The sequence below is a fragment of the Electrona antarctica genome, assembly GCF_951216825.1.
Source record: "Electrona antarctica genome assembly, chromosome: 21".
Lineage (NCBI taxonomy): Eukaryota > Metazoa > Chordata > Actinopteri > Myctophiformes > Myctophidae > Electrona > Electrona antarctica.
In genome coordinates, this window is record NC_136802.1 from 25,551,378 (window position 1) to 25,567,225 (window position 15,848).

Consider the following 15,848-nt stretch of genomic DNA (forward strand, 5'->3'; position numbering starts at 1 on the left):
TTATAGTACTGAAAAAGAAAAAACTCACGTCTTTAAATGCAGTTAAAGGCTTTAATGGGAAATCGCAACATTTCAGTATACGAAAATCATGTTAAATAAACAACAAGAGTTAGGGCACAATGAAAGATAAAAAATAAAACATGTCAGGTTGGAGCTTCACGTAAAACTGTTCCTGTAAAAGAAAATGGGAACAATTTGCGAATGTTTCAAGGTAAAATACAGCCAAAAAAGATTATAAGAACCAGCACAAGAAAAAAATCTGAAAATGTCCATAGTTTTTCCACTGTACAAAAATATATAATTTGAACCACATGTGCTACACATTTGTAGTTGTAGTCTTAGTGACTACTTACTGCAATAGTAATAACAAGTTCGATATAGATTTTCGATAAGTAGTCTGCTCCGGAATTCATCAAGGGGCAGCCAGGTGGGTGGTAGAAGTTATAGCAACATACTCTCTTGGCAGCTTGATTGACAGTGAAATAAATCATAATTCCCACATATAGATAGGCCTACTTTGCAAAATGCCTGCCAAAACTGCTCTGCCTCTGAAAGAATGTTGGTAAGATCTATATATTCTATATGACCCTTTCTTATAATGTGGCTGCAGGTATGGCAATCTCAGTGTCAAGGGAAAAACTGCACTTTCCAAAAGAGTGAAAGTCCAAACTAAAACCTTATAGGGATAATGCAGACCGCTGGGATTTTTCTTCGCAATGCTGTAAATGCGTAATTTTATGTTGTGTTCTGAAAATAGCAGATCTACAAGCTCAAAGTCGTCGTACAGCTTCCTAAGTTCCTCCTCCACATCACAGCACCTCTGATGGTTGACACACACGGCCACTCTTGACCATGAGGAACATTCCCCCTGCTGCGGCCAGAGTGCCCAGAGTCAGTCCCACTGCACATACCACATCCGCTGTAGAACTGGCCTTCACCACCTGCTCAGGTTCTGAATCTGCAGGGGGACAATAAATCAAAACACCACCAGAGACACAACAAAACTATCAAAGATTTAGCTGGAACACCTGGAGCCCCGTCAATGACCCCTATGGTTTTCCTTTATCTACAATGTTGCTGTAACAGACTTTTTACCTAAAACTTCCACTTCCTTGTTTAATGTGGAATTTCCCCTGTGCCATTATACGGTATCCAAAAGTATAATTTAATGTTAAATTTAACTATTCATTGTGTCTTAGAGTTTTGGGGTATAATGTACATGGTGCGTTAATGTTTGTTTTTTTGTTTTTTACCAGTGGTCCGGGTACCACCAGTGGTCCTTGAGGGGGTTCCAGGTGGTCCCCAACTAAATCATTGTATTTCTTCCAGTTCATGTATTTATGAGGTGACAGTACTTCATTAGAACCCTTGGTGTGGTTGTTATATGCAACGATGTCTTCCCTTTGTATTTAGGGTTTCTTCCTGGAGGCTGATCGAAACCTTGATAGCCAAACGTGCCAATGAATAAAACAGTGATAGTGACGTCACAATATCATCCCCTCCCCTAACCCCTCCCCCTTTATCATACAACAACATCTGCATGTGTGGCTTCACCCACCCACCCACCAGGCAAACCACTTAATGAACTGGTGGGCATGTCCACATAAAAACGACGTTTTAACAAATACTGTACACTTCTTCCTCCTTATATAATAATAATACCTGATGCTCATATTTTGGGGTGGAAAAAAATCACAGTAGAGCCTACTCCATCATTAAACATGCAACCAAGTGTAAAATGAAACAATATTACACGAGAGGCTGTGATTATCGGAACGATAGCGTTGCTGCAGGAACGAGGCTATAGTAGCCGAGTTACGTAAGCAGCGCTAAAACATTTCAGATGACAAAAATATGACTATAAAACAAAATGGAATTTTAGTCAAAAGACTACTAAACAAGAATGACTCACGTCATAACTACCAGGTGCAGCAAAGAGACTATGGGTTTTATCTCCCATTGGCTTAGAGGCGCTAGAGGCAGTCAATCATGAAAAGGTGTCCACTAGGTCCTCACTATAGTCTCAACATTGACAGTAGACAGGTGGCACGCAAGGCCCCAGTAAGGCTATCCAACGTTGAAGCTGCCATTACCTACATGCCGAAAAACGTTCAGTGACATCATGTGCGTAACGTGCATCATCCTGTACCTCAAATTTGAGGTCCGGGCTTAACTTCCGCTCACTCGAGCCATTGAGTTATAATTGTACCTCCGGCAGTCTTCCGGGTGCTTCAAAACGCCACTGAGCAACTTCCATCTAAATGAATAGTGGGGGGGCGGGGCAGCGGGGCTAACGCTCCGGTTCGGTCTCTATCCTTTTATTACTCTATGGTGGCACCTGGCTAAAAAACTAAATCAAAATGTGCTATGGCGGTATACTGACCCCAGAACCTGACAGTGGGCTGGTCCAGGGCAGGGTGCGTCACACTGCAGCTGTACTCGTCTCCCTCGTGGGGAATGAAGTCCAGTGAGGAGAACTGGTGGAAGGTTCCGTCCTCATTAGGGTAGAAGCGGCTCAGAGACGCTCCGCTCACCACCTCACCGTTCCTGCTCCAGCTGACCTGCAGTGGTGGAGGACAAGTACGTTTACTTGATAATTTGTATTTTTGTACCTCAGTACTTTGGTCAGACGTACTAACAGAACGCCAGGCAATAGTCCGACCCCCTACCCCAAAACTCAAACCCTAAACATAACCTCACCAGTCACCGGAAGCCACAGGTTAGTTTTAACCTGCCACGGCTTAGATTTTATCTGCCACGCATGTCGGAAGCCATAGGTTCGTTTTAACCTGCCACACATGCTGGAAGCCACGGGTTTGTTTTAACCTGCCACACATGTCGGGAGCCATGGGTGAGTTTTATCCTGCCATATGGGTTCGTTTTAACCTGCCACGCATGTCGGGAGCCACGGGTGAGTTTTAACCTGCCACGCATGTCACAGGAGCCACGGGTAGCCAGACAATATCACCCTGGGAAATTTACATTGCAAAAGCAGATAAGTCTGGCTACGCGAGGCTATAGTAGGCTACTACACTAAAGGACAGATATTGCGCTTTTGACTCAGCTGTGTAAGGAGTGTTGATTTTAGATTTTAGTTTTAGCCAGTCTTCTGAATAGTTTGCATTTAGTTTTAGTCACATTTTAGTCACCTGTCATCATAGTTTAGTTTCCATTTAGTTTATGTCAGTGAAAAAAGGTAGTCGACGAACATTCGTCATAGTATTAGTCGACGAAATCAACACTGGTAAGAAGTGAGAAAAGTACAATATTATGAATTAACCTAATTAATTTTAGTTCTATTTCAAATAGAGCTATTTTCACTAAATACTGCAGTGAGCTTCAAGATTTTTCAAAAATGTAAAAAATAGCAGATGTGCCACGCTGCAAGCTTGTGCATCTGCTGATTTTTAGAAGGTCACAGTTCCGCCCGCTTTCAGAATGATGAGGGCACCAGAAGAGAATTTCCCATTCATTTTTCCATAGACGTTTCAAGCCTCGGACAAAGCCAACTCGGCTCCTGACAAATCATGATAATAAACAAAAATAATTGGGCCGGACAAATAATTAAAAAGAAGAAAAACAAAGAAAAAAAAGGGTTTATTCTTTCTAATTTGTTCGGCCCAAAATGTTTTGTTTATTGTCATGATCCGAGTTGACTGTGTCCGAGGCTTAATGGTCTTTAAATAAATACTATCTGAAACGTCTATGTCAATGACAATGGGAAATTCTCTTCCGGTGCCCTCGAACGGGGCACTGGTAGCTCTATAACCAACGCAAAATGCTTTCCCGGTTTTAATTCCAAATTAAATTTCCACTTGGAGTTGAGGTCATATTTGAACTAGGAGTACTTGGGTTGGGTACTGACCTGGATGGATGGAGGGTAGAAGTGTTTGACGTAGCAGATGAGTGTGTTCTCCACCCCCAGCTCCACCTCCTCTGATGCGTACAGGAAACTGTCAGGAGCTTCTGTTGGGTGGAGAAATGGGTCCCAAAATGTATATGTGCAGTAAATATAGTGATTTTTTTTGGTAAAAACACAAAACAAGTGTTAATATTCTGATAGTAAGCATTGCTGGAGTGTTCATGGGTTTCATTTGACAGTGGTGAAAAGTAACTAAGTACATTTACTCAAGTACTGAAAATGAACGGGGAATTATTTTCTGGGCCCTCGCCGTTCTGAAAGGGGGTGGGACTGCGATGCTCTGAAAATAGCCGATCTACAAGATCACAATGCTTCACGATGCGACGCATTGTGAGATTGTAGATCTATTATTTCCTAAAGATCTTTTTTTTACATTTTGAACTTGTGAAATAGGATATTCTGCATAATGAGTACTTTCTACTTTTGGTACTTTTAAGTAACAAATGTGAATACTTTTTCCACCCCTGCTCTTTGGTAAACAAAAATATGTCAGGTCGGGATACCAATTGTATCGAGTGTGCGAGTGCGAGTGTGTGTGCGCGCGCGTGCGCGCGTGTGTGCATGTGTTTATGCATAATTCATTCGACTAATAATCGGAAGCCGAGTTAAAAATGTACTTACTAAATCGACTACTGAAACAAACAACCAAACAAATAGAAAATGTCCACAATAGAGCAAAGAAAGTGTATTTTGTCCTTTACCCCGGGGGTTCTCAACCTGGGGGTCGCGACCCCTTGGGGGCCATTTATTTTATTTTTTGGGCAACTGAATGACTGGAAAATGGAAATTAAGAGTTTGCATTTCCAGGGTCCCCAGCCAAAAAAGAACCCCTGCTTTATACCTTGTTCTTCTGGTGGATGCTTCTCCACGTCTGTCATCGCTGACAGAAGATCATGACACACTCTCTTGTTCTTCCCAGCATTGACAAACCAGTGGTGCTTGTCAAAGATTGAGGGTACCAAGGTGCTAATGAATGGAGGATAGGTGAACACGAGCTCTCCTCTCTGGAAGTCCACGTAAAGTGTCTCGTCGCCGTCAGCGGTCAACTCTATCTCAGTGCTGTTCACAAAGCAGCCCACCAAATACTGAAACTCGTGGATAACTGAAAAGAAATAATAAAACAATGTTACATTAATTAGTAGATAATGTATACATTGATAAGTTCCATGGTTGGTCATTAAAGGGGAATTTCACTATAAAACATTTCTGGGCTCATTTCCATGTCAACTCAGACATTGTTTTAGTTTCTTGATTCTATGATTAATTTTAACAGACATGTGATTGACAATGATTCCTTTACCATGTGTACTAGGGCAAGGGCATGATGACATCGTAGCACTGTGTTTACCATGTGTACTATAGGGCAAGGGCATGATGACATCGTAGCACTGTGTTTACCATGTGTACTAGGGCAAGGGCATGATGACATCGTAGCACTGTGTTTACCATGTGTACTAGGGCAAGGGCATGATGACATCGTAGCACTGTGTTTACCATGTGTACTAGGGAAAGGGCATGATGACATCGTTCCTTTACCATGTGTACTAGGGCAAGGGCATGATGACATCGTAGCACTGTGTTTACCATGTCTACTAGGGCAAGGGCATGATGACATCGTAGCACTGTGTTTACCATGTGTACTAGGGCAAGGGCATGATGACATCGTAGCACTGTGTTTACCATGTGTACTAGGGCAAGGGCATGATGACATCGTAGCACTGTGTTTACCATGTGTACTAGGGCAAGGGCATGATGACATCGTAGCACTGTGTTTACCATGTGTACTAGGGCAAGGGCATGATGACATCGTAGCACTGTGTTTTGTTGGAGCAAGAACACAAAAACAATTGTATATATTTCAAATTGAAATGTATTGAATTTAATGCACAGACTCCCACACACTTTGGACACTTGCCAATACTTGATTAATTTCCTTGCATTTAAAATCAGTTTCTTTTTAAGCTTTCTACAAAAAAAAAGATTTCAAATGCAAAGAAATTAATGTGTCAAAGCCAGTATTGGTAAAGATGTGAACCCATGATGTAAAGTGTCTTTGCATTAAATACGTTTCAATCCATTTTGAAACATTCCCAGTGGGTATGGTCTGAGGTCCATAGGCTGATGGGGAAATCCCAGTAAACAGGGATGCTCTTCTATATGGGACAAGTACGTATCTTAATAGGTAAACATTCATTTTGTTGGGAGCCTTGACAGAGGAATGACGTGACTCTTTGATACAGAGACAGTCATGGCGGCAAGACTGTTCAGGACAGGAGAAAAACCTTTTATCCTAAAGCAGTGTTGGGCAGTAAAGTTATCCTACTAGTAATCTATTACTGTAATATTATTACTTTTCCCAGTAACGAGTAACCTAGTGTAAGGTATTACTCTGCCAAAACAGTAATATTATTACTATTTACCTTGTAAAAATAGCACATATTACATATTACTTTTTTGTTTTTATTTTGTTGGCTTGAAAACATTTCATTTAAAAGGTTGAGAGAGAAACAAAATCTGCTGTATGAAAAATCTGCTTTTTTATTTCATTATATTTTTATTTTTTGTAATTATGTATGCATGTATTTTGTGTATGTGTGTATATATATATTTATTTTATTTCCTCCAGACTGTTCCGACTATCCTTGGGATTGTGGGTGGGGGGAGGGTGGGATAGGGGATTGAGTTTTATTTTTATATTTTATATGTCTGTCTAATACTTGCCCCTGGGCTACTGTCGAAAAACCTGAATAAAAAGATTTTGAAAAGAAAGAAAAGGTTGAGAGAGATTACTGCTTTATTGTATAGCCTTTTTAACTAAACAGTTTTTTCGCGAGTGGGAGGCGCAAAAGTAATATAAAGGTAATATGTAATATATAATATTATTAGTCTTGATTCCAATTAATAAGTAATGTAATATTATTACTTTTTCTAAGGAGTAATAAGTAATAAGTAACATATTACTCTCCTAAGTAATATTGCCCAACACTGCACAGAAGTGAACCTTTCAAGCCTGTTTTCTCAGATCGTTGTTTTCTGCAAGACATTACTCTATAAGCCATATCTCCAAAACTGGTGGGTCAAACTGAACAACCAATATGTCAATTTGAAACTATGATTCACTGCCTTCATATTACATGAAAAAACGAAAAGAAAAAAAAAGTCAATGACTTCAGTGGTTCAGTGAGAAACGGTCACATGTCATCTTTGTGATTGATGATTTATACAGGGATGCAAATTTTAAGTTATATCAGGAGTTGGGGAATCAATTTAATCTGACGGGGGGGTATGGGGTGAATTTGGGAAATATCTTCAACTAAGGAGTAGTGTTAGCCTGAAACTACTACACATTGCTATGGCTAGTGATTCAGGGCTGGAGCCAGGCTAGAGTAGTGTGGGAAATGTGTTCAACCTTAACATACATGGCGTATAGAGGAATCAAATATGTTAAATCTTTGTTTGACTTGCCACATACAATGTGTGCCTCTGCCAAGTATAATGGAATTACAAAGTGGGAAGACTGAAAATATAATACAAATATAATTCCCAAAGTGGGGTGGGGCACTAGGGATAATAGAAGCAAATGTACCATTATAAAATCATACAAATATTCTACTATACTCCTGTTGAAGCTGGGCATGGTAGAAGACAATAGATGTTGGAAATGTAAAGGTCAAATTATACATGCTTTTTGGGATTGTGGTTTTACGCTTTTGGAAAGAGGTAGCCTACTGAGGAAACTTGGAGAATGGTTTGGACAAAGGTAACCAGAATCTTTAAAGTTCTGTCTTCTGGGAGATAGCACATTTTGCCACAAGGGGTCATGATGAAATGATAGCTTTAACGCCTTTACATCTGACCCATTGACCCAAACATGAAGTAGTGAAAGTAGGCTACACATATTTCTTGTTAAAGTGAAATGTATGTAATTAAAATTACTCTTTTGCAACGACATATGTTACTACCAACCTCTGTCATTGGCATTGCTTAACCTGCCTTTTATATAAACATATTCGCCAACGTTTTATTATTATTATCATCATCATCATTATTAAATCGTGGCAAGATTCTTACTTTGAGAAGTGGCGTAGCAGATTGTGAAAGTCAGTGAGATGAAGAGGAGGATGGTGGCGGTAGGATTCTTCATCTCTTTCTGCAGTAAGGTGGCACAGTGGCACACATGCAGTCATCAGACACACACTGTGACTGGAGTCAACAGCACTTTGTGTTGTCTTTACTTCCCCCACCCGTGGAAGAAGTCAAGTCAAGTCACACACAAACATCCACATTGTTGCTGACAGGTTTTACCGTAATGATTATTTGCGTTCATGGATTCATTTAAAACAAAAACAAAATCTCACCACTGAAAATGTTTGTATGACCAAGTCCTAATATGAAACAGCATGAATGGAATTAACACAATTATGTAAAATGATGATGTTATAGTAATGTTTCAGCTGTTCTATACTGCCAACCAGGTGAAGAACAGATGGAGACTTTTAGAATAATATCGAAGACTATGAAGCTTATAAGGAAGATGGGTGCATTTAACACCACAGGGGTCCAGGGTGCATCTCTTTATCTAAGTAGTCTCTAAAAAAAGTACAAGTATCTGCTATTTTTTAATGCAAAAATCTACATTATATGCTCTGCTTAAGATCCTTAAGTATTTGTATACCAATTATACCAAATACTGAGGATTTTACTTTGATGGTAAGATCGAGTGTCAGCCTGGCATGATGCCAACCGTCAGGCCGGTCTGACTGGATTTACAAGAGAGAGCAGAATCTTTGCTCACTGCTGGGAACTGAGTAGGTTGAACCAACCCCGCTGATGGTAATCACGGGCAGATATATTTAGCTGAATGTCACAAAATGTCAGTGCTGTTGACTCCAGTCACAGTGTGGTAAGACATTATCGTACAAGTACTAAGCACCCTGGAAAACTTCAACTTTAGATTTCAGATTCACTTTATTGTCACTTAGATGCACTGTTTAGGTATATACTGTATGTGAATACATACGCTCGGAAACTCCAATACAATTAAAACATGATACAACAACCTAAAACCCTCAATAAACAATACACACAAGCAGTGGCGTATGCAGGAATGACATTTTAGGGAGGCAAAAATATGCGGACCCACCACGGGAGGTCTGCGATAGGAAATTACACTTTGCTAGCGTTGTCGGGCTGTACTAACTTCATTTGCATCCGACTTTTCAAATGCATTTTGAGGTTGCACAATCAGAAACACTAAACAGGTTTTCAAAGAGATTGTTCCTGCCAGGCGAGTACAGGTACCCCATGAGACAAAGCCATGCATTTGCATTCCTATGGGGGGGGGGGGGGGGGGTAGCACTACACAGAACGGGCGAGTAGCCAATCCGCCGCCCGCTAAGGGCCGATTCATACTCCTATTTTAGAGCCGAATAAAAGTCGGTTCGGCACTGTAGAGCCTACAATGTGACGTCATTTGAGGTTCGGGGGGGCGGGTACCGTCCTAAAGTCGGCTCTTCAGTATGAATCGGCCCTAATAGTTCTCGGATTTGGTGATTTTCCTCTCTTGTTTTTAAGTGTGCCTGCCTGGCTGGCTGGCTGGGTACCTGGGTCTGAGCACGGAAATTACATTTGGTTGGTTTTCAAAACCAAGTGTCACTGTTGTGCAGCCTAACACACACATACATATTAACTGTATGAAGATTTCAGGTGTATCAGTACAGTACAGTACAGTACAGTACAGTACAGTACAGTACAGTACAGTACAGTACAGTACAGTACAGTACAGTACAGTACAGTACAGTACAGTACAGTACAGGGACCCCCACATGGTAACTCTGTCATTTCTCGACCGTTTCGGATGCGGGCTCTATTATAAATACGCCTCTGAACACAAGGCAATAATGTCAGTTAAAGAAAGTGTAGTGCAAAGTAAGGAGAGTTAGTACACAGTCACTTTTCACTGTTAAATCACAAGTTAGATTACAAAAATAAACAATGTCAAAAATGTATGTGGTTTGAAAGCCTGGTGAAGGTGAACATCACTGTGGAACGGCAGGTCTCTCGTCTTTCATTAACGATGCTGTAACACACACAGAGACAGGTAGAGAGGTGAAAGGAACCACTAATCTATAATGCATTGTGAGCATTGTGAGCTAGATCTGGACACTGGGGGTGGTTAAATGTAATGTTTGAAGATAAAGCCTATAGTACGTACCTTCACTTAGTGGCACCTCCACCAGTCCAGCTGTGGAAAGTTAACGTGAACAGTTCAGAGATGTAGCTTAAAGTTATAACACAGATAACTCTTTGAATTACAACTGTATACTAAATTATTCTACTCATGACAAAGGAGAACACTCATCTGTGAATTCTAAATGATTCAAATTCAGTCTGAAAACCCACCTTTTCAGACTCCATCATGGCCCATAGCACTTACCCTACCCCCTTAGATAGCACTTTTGTAGACTTAGATAGCATTTGATACAGACTTATAGCATGTTATGTAGACAGCACTATAATCAGTAGTAGTCATAGCACGTCATAGTACATAGGCTATGTATAGCATAGTATAGTATATATGTATAGTTTATATGTATAGTTTCATTATATAGATATTCCACTGTTACGTTCTTAGCTTATGCATGTTTCATGATAAATGCTTTTTATATATGTGATGTATTCCCATGCTTTTTTGTTCTTGCTTAATGTAAGTCGCTCTGGATTAAGAGCGTCTGCTAAATGCCTAAATTGTAATTGTATATTAGTTTATTTTCTTTCTTTCTTTCTTTTTCTTTTTCTTTTTCTTTTTCTTTTTCTTTTTCTTTCTTTCTTTCTTTCTTTCTTTCTTTCTTTCTTTCTTTCTTTCTTTCTTTCTTTCTGTTCATAGTCTCACCAGACGTGTTCCTCATGTAGCAGATAAATCCAGCAATGAGAACCATCAGTCCCGCTAGCAGGCCAACTGTTCCCATCCCTATCTTAACCTTCTGGGACTCAGTCATACCTGTAAGATCTGACGACAACAACAACAACACAGTCAATAAACAACTAACATTTCAGACCACATCTATTTGTGATCTGCAAACATCAATCACACAACATATACACACTTTGGCTTACATACGACAGGTTATGTTTGAGCAAACTGCATCTACCATGTCATTATATAACATTACATTATACAGTTAATTCTACATTATGTACAATGCGACTAATATCAAGACTAGAAAAGTGCTTCTTCTAAGTGCATATCTCCGCCAGGCTGGGTTGCCTAGCCAAGGCTGTGTACTGTCTGTAAGCCATGGGTTGTGAACATGTGAGGAAGTTGGAAAGATAGCATGTGTACAGTATGAATACGGTGTAACTTCACTTTGTGGCACCCTCTACGGCCAGAAGTAGGATCTAATATAAAGGTCTAAAGGATTTAGAACAGCAGTTGTAATATACATTAGTTAGTAGCAGTACTTGCACGCTCTGCTTGCACACAAGTAGGCCATGTATGGTCTGCTTGTGTGCAAGGCGCAAGTTGGCACCTCGACAGAGTGCATTTCTAGTTGTTATTATTATTATTATTATTAATTACCCCAGTCTTTTAACATGGGCTCCCGGAGGCTGGCGTGCTCTACCTTACAGGTGATCTTTTCTCCAAATACGGGCGTGTACTCCAGGAAAGCGTGAGTGTGATACAACCAGTTCTCATCGGGCAGTACTTCCGTGAAGCTCACGTGCGAGGTCACTTCCTGTCCGTTCCTCAGCCATGTGACTCGGATGGTTTTGGGGTAGAAGTGGTGAACGCTGCACACCAGCTGGCCAGAATGATTGCTGCTGCTGTCTGGACTTTCTGACCTCAGTCTGACGTTGGGCGGCACTAGGTGACAGGCGCGCGCACGCACGCACGCACGCACGCACGCACGCACGCACGCACGCACGCACGCACGCACGCACGCACGCACGCACGCACGCACGCACGCACGCACGCACGCACGCACGCACGCACGCACGCACGCACGCACGCACGCACGCACGCACGCACGCACGCACGCACGCACGCACGCACGCACGCACGCACGCACGCACGCACGCACGCACGCACGCACGCACGCACGCACGCACGCACGCACGCACGCACGCACGCACGCACGCACGCACGCACGCACGCACGCACGCACGCACGCACGCACGCACGCACGCACGCACACACACACACACACACACACACACACACACACACACACACACACACACACACACACACACACACACACACACACACACACACACACACACACACACACACACGTAAGGTGCCTGAGGGCGTCTTACTGGTGTGTTTGTGTGTTGACGGCAGACTGCTGGGCGAGTGCTGGCGCTTTGGCATGGGGGAGTCAGATCAACATGGAATGAATTCTGTACTGGCCATATAAGGAGCATGTCTTGAGTGTACAGGGTTTGATGAGGTCAGATCAACAGGAATGTCAGAACAGGTGAACTCCATACAGTATATGGAGATCTAAGGGTGGTAGCGGGGACATTCTCTTGAGTGTACAGGGTTTGATGAGGGCCCAGGTCGGGCCTGTTGAGAACTGGCTGCCGGGCACGGCTGCACTAATAACTTTGGGGCAGGCCTGTCGAGAGCAGGGGTTTTCAACCTTTTTATACCAAGTACCACCACAGAAAATATCTGTCTCTCCAAGTACCACCATATAAACTGATTTTAAAATACAGGACCGTAGACCTGCCCCATCCAAGTATAATTGATTCTTTGAGTTGTTTTGTTTTTGTTACATTCCTAAGCCAATTTTGCTGCTGCTCTGACTAAACTCTGTCTAATCAGCACAACTGATAATATTTCTAATGGGATTAATCTGTCCTCAAATCTTCTATTAACGGTGCTAGGTGTGCTCTCATGCTCATTTCAGCATGGCTGGAGAGTCTATTTCAACTAATTGCTTCGTCAGAAGAACTACTAATATAAATATTTCATTCCACTTTTGTCTTTTTTCTTCTTTTTTGGGGGGACAAATTGGTCAATCGGTTCAATTTGTACACTCTCAGAGTTACAGACCTGGCTGTCTGTAATAGTCATTTAGGGCTAGCTCTTTATGCGTTTGTCTACTCATTTTGTATGTCCATGCCATGGCAAAAATATAATTTTGACAAAATGTCCACCACAAGCCAGTATGGCGATGACCCCTGGCCAAACCTCAGGTGAAATATGAATACAAAATAACAAAAAATACAGTTGACCCAATACATCATAGTTGACTGTTTGACCTCGCTGATAAGATAAAAGATAAGCGAGGTGAGGAGTGCTGGTGGCACATTTCGGCACTGATTAAATTATATTTCAGCAGCCCCCGGACAGTATTTCAGTATTTGCGCATTTTGTGCCGAGGGGGCTACAGCCCTTAAAGCCTGTGCATTAAGTTGGCTGTATGTCAGTACTCGGCTCATATACCCACCAGTAACTTTCAGTGCATCATACGCAGCAGATACATGGCTGAAACAGTTGTTGTTGCTATTTCTTCTCTGCATTTCCATGATGGCAGTGATCTTGTTAGCGAGCGCCGCAAAGCGTATGGTGTCCTTCGTGTAGCCAGTGTAGTTGCCCGTGGCACTGCTGTACTGCGCTACCAGCATCTTGTTGAAGAAGAACTTCTCCAGGTACAGAGCATCACTGCCGTTTCTGTCAGAGAACTGGCAGTGCACAACGGCATGAAAGAACAGACCATCTGCAGGGTGACAGACACAGACAGTGATGTTCAAAGGTTGGATTTCAACTTGTTCTAACGTCTCCTTTTTGTACACTATAGTCTTGCAGATGTTTTCCTTTTTAATTATTAAAGCGCATACATCAATAAATTAGTTACTTCATTACATTTCTCAATTTATATATTTAAAGAATCAGACCCGCATGAAGTGTGGGTCTGATTCTTTAAATATATACATTATATTATATCATATCACCACCTCATTCCGGCCAATCACCTTCGTCTTCAATGTTTGTGTGTGCACAAACTCTCAAAGCTAAATAAATACTAAGAACATGCACTAAAAAGCCTCCACCAGACCATTAGAATACTCTGAGGCCGTTTAACGCTAGACTGAATGGGTGAGGGAGGGGGAAGCGCTGGTTTTGCTTCACTCTCAACGGAATGCTTTTAACACGCACTTGTGCCAGCCAGTGATATGGACAGCCCGTGTGAACTTCAGCCGCCAATGACCCGAATGCTGTGACACACGCGCCGCTGTATCCAAGTCGGAAAGCCATTGTGGAAGGAATATTAGGTCAGTCAATGTGAATCTCAAAGTTGTTCATGGACCCCCAGTTTGATATGCATTAGGCCATGGACCCCAATTTGGTCCTCATAGATTAGTTTTTATTTAGTTTTCGTCTTTGAAAAAACAAAAAGGTAGTCGACGAAGATTCTTTGTCATAGTTTTAGTCGACGAAATTAACAACTGGTGTTGGAACCTTACCTTTGGACCACGGGTAGTCCTCGGACCTGACATTGACAAACATTGAACAGGGTTATCCCCCCTATTTTTTAATTGCACATACCGCACACAGGATGCGCAGTCAAACAAAACAAGTGCTCCCCTTTCCTCGCTCTGAAATCTTTGGCAAAAAAGGTTTTGAAACATGATGTTTCAAACGAGTTTTCCAACTTTTGTTCACACACACACACACACACACACACACACACACACAAACACACACACACACACACACACACACACACACACACACACACACACACACACACACACACACACACACACACACACACACACAAAAAGAACTCCACTCAACTCACCTACTGCAGTCAGAGACAGGAGCAGCCAGAGAACAGAGCAGACCCATTTAAACACAGCCATGATTTAACCAGGAATGAGGAAACATTCTGCAGTCACTGGCACTTTATATGAAGCTCCTTCTGGACTTTGACGTTCGACGGTGTAGCGCGTGCACCTGCAGGAAAGCTGATCTACAAGCTGTGATTTGGTTACTATAACAACACAAACATCAGATTATATGAATTGAATACACAGGATCCCCAATGGAAACAAGCCATAGTGCTTTCTTGGGTTCATCTTTTTTCCCCTTCTTCTTCTTGTATTCCGAATTAAACAATAGCCTAATTAAAACCAGACTACTACGCAGAAAAAAGGTTCACAACTTTGATGTAGTTGTTGTTGTTGGGTAAATGATTAGAGTTGCTTATTTTTTATGAATAATTATATTTTAAGTTAAAAGTTGCAGTACGCTTTGCACGCACGCCTGGAGGGGGGGCCCCGATTTTGAAAATCTTGTCGTCGTCCACCCCCTCAACCAAGAATCAGTCAAAAAGTCAGCGGGCCTGGTATAGGAGGTGGACAGGTGGTCTCCCTGGTCTTTGTCCAGGCATTGAGACATTCACACCCTGGTGTTTGGAGGACACCTACTGGAGGACAAGTAGTAAGCCATGTTTACCTACAGTTCTGAGGTTCCCAACCACTGGTACTATAGTAGCCTATACCACTAGTGATACTAGTACCACTAGTGATACTATAGTACCACTAGTGATACTAGTACCACTAGTGGTACTTGAGCCCCCTCTGGTGGTACGCAGAGGAGTCTCCCCAAACAAGAGGGGAAAAAAGACAAAAGTGGAATGAAATATTTATATTACTACAGGTAATTCTTCTGACCTAGGCTCTCCAGCCGTGCTGAAATGAGCATGACAGCACACCTAGCCGTTAATAGAAGATTTGAGAACGGATTAATCACATTAGAAATATCATCAGTTGTGCTGATTAGTCAGTTTCGTCAGATCAGCAGCATTATTGGCTTAGGATTGGAACAAACACAAAACAATTCAAAGAATAAATTAGATTTTCCTGTGGTAATAGCTGAATAGGATGGGGCAGGTCTATGCTTCTGTATTAA

At 41.8% G+C, this 15,848-nt stretch overlaps 2 protein-coding genes across 2 annotated transcripts; both read right to left on the bottom strand.

The window, feature by feature from the left end:
* Positions 1-426: 426 nt before the first annotated feature.
* LOC306913709 (H-2 class II histocompatibility antigen, A-Q alpha chain-like) lies at positions 427-8,151 on the bottom strand. Its single transcript, XM_079490524.1, has 5 exons — positions 7,994-8,151; positions 4,764-5,024; positions 3,866-3,966; positions 2,384-2,561; positions 427-958 (listed from the first exon to the last, which is right to left on the bottom strand). Exons 1-5 carry the CDS (start codon positions 8,064-8,066, stop codon positions 810-812), a joined length of 762 nt encoding a protein of 253 aa, XP_079346650.1. The 5' UTR covers positions 8,067-8,151; the 3' UTR covers positions 427-809.
* Positions 8,152-9,526: 1,375 nt separating this feature from the next.
* LOC306914044 (rano class II histocompatibility antigen, A beta chain-like) lies at positions 9,527-14,813 on the bottom strand. Its single transcript, XM_079490932.1, has 6 exons — positions 14,737-14,813; positions 13,381-13,650; positions 11,502-11,786; positions 10,815-10,922; positions 10,137-10,166; positions 9,527-10,001 (listed from the first exon to the last, which is right to left on the bottom strand). Exons 1-6 carry the CDS (start codon positions 14,795-14,797, stop codon positions 9,961-9,963), a joined length of 795 nt encoding a protein of 264 aa, XP_079347058.1. The 5' UTR covers positions 14,798-14,813; the 3' UTR covers positions 9,527-9,960.
* Between the last annotated feature and the right edge of the window lie 1,035 nt (positions 14,814-15,848).

Bases quoted from the DNA above. Each gene is read 5' to 3' on its own strand.
- LOC306914044 (XM_079490932.1), bottom strand. From the start codon at position 14,797: ATGGCTGTGTTTAAATGGGTCTGCTCTGTTCTCTGGCTGCTCCTGTCT. The intron at 10,923-11,501 runs GTAATTAATAAT...CAGATCTTACAG, and splicing joins GCCCATGTTAAAAGACTGGG to GTATGACTGAGTCCCAGAAG. The intron at 10,002-10,136 runs GTACGTACTATA...TGTGTGTTACAG, and splicing joins GGAGGTGCCACTAAGTGAAG to CATCGTTAATGAAAGACGAG.
- LOC306913709 (XM_079490524.1), bottom strand. From the start codon at position 8,066: ATGAAGAATCCTACCGCCACCATCCTCCTCTTCATCTCACTGACTTTC. The intron at 3,967-4,763 runs GTATAAAGCAGG...TCCACCCAACAG, and splicing joins GCATCCACCAGAAGAACAAG to AAGCTCCTGACAGTTTCCTG. The intron at 2,562-3,865 runs GTCAGTACCCAA...CCACCACTGCAG, and splicing joins TCTACCCTCCATCCATCCAG to GTCAGCTGGAGCAGGAACGG.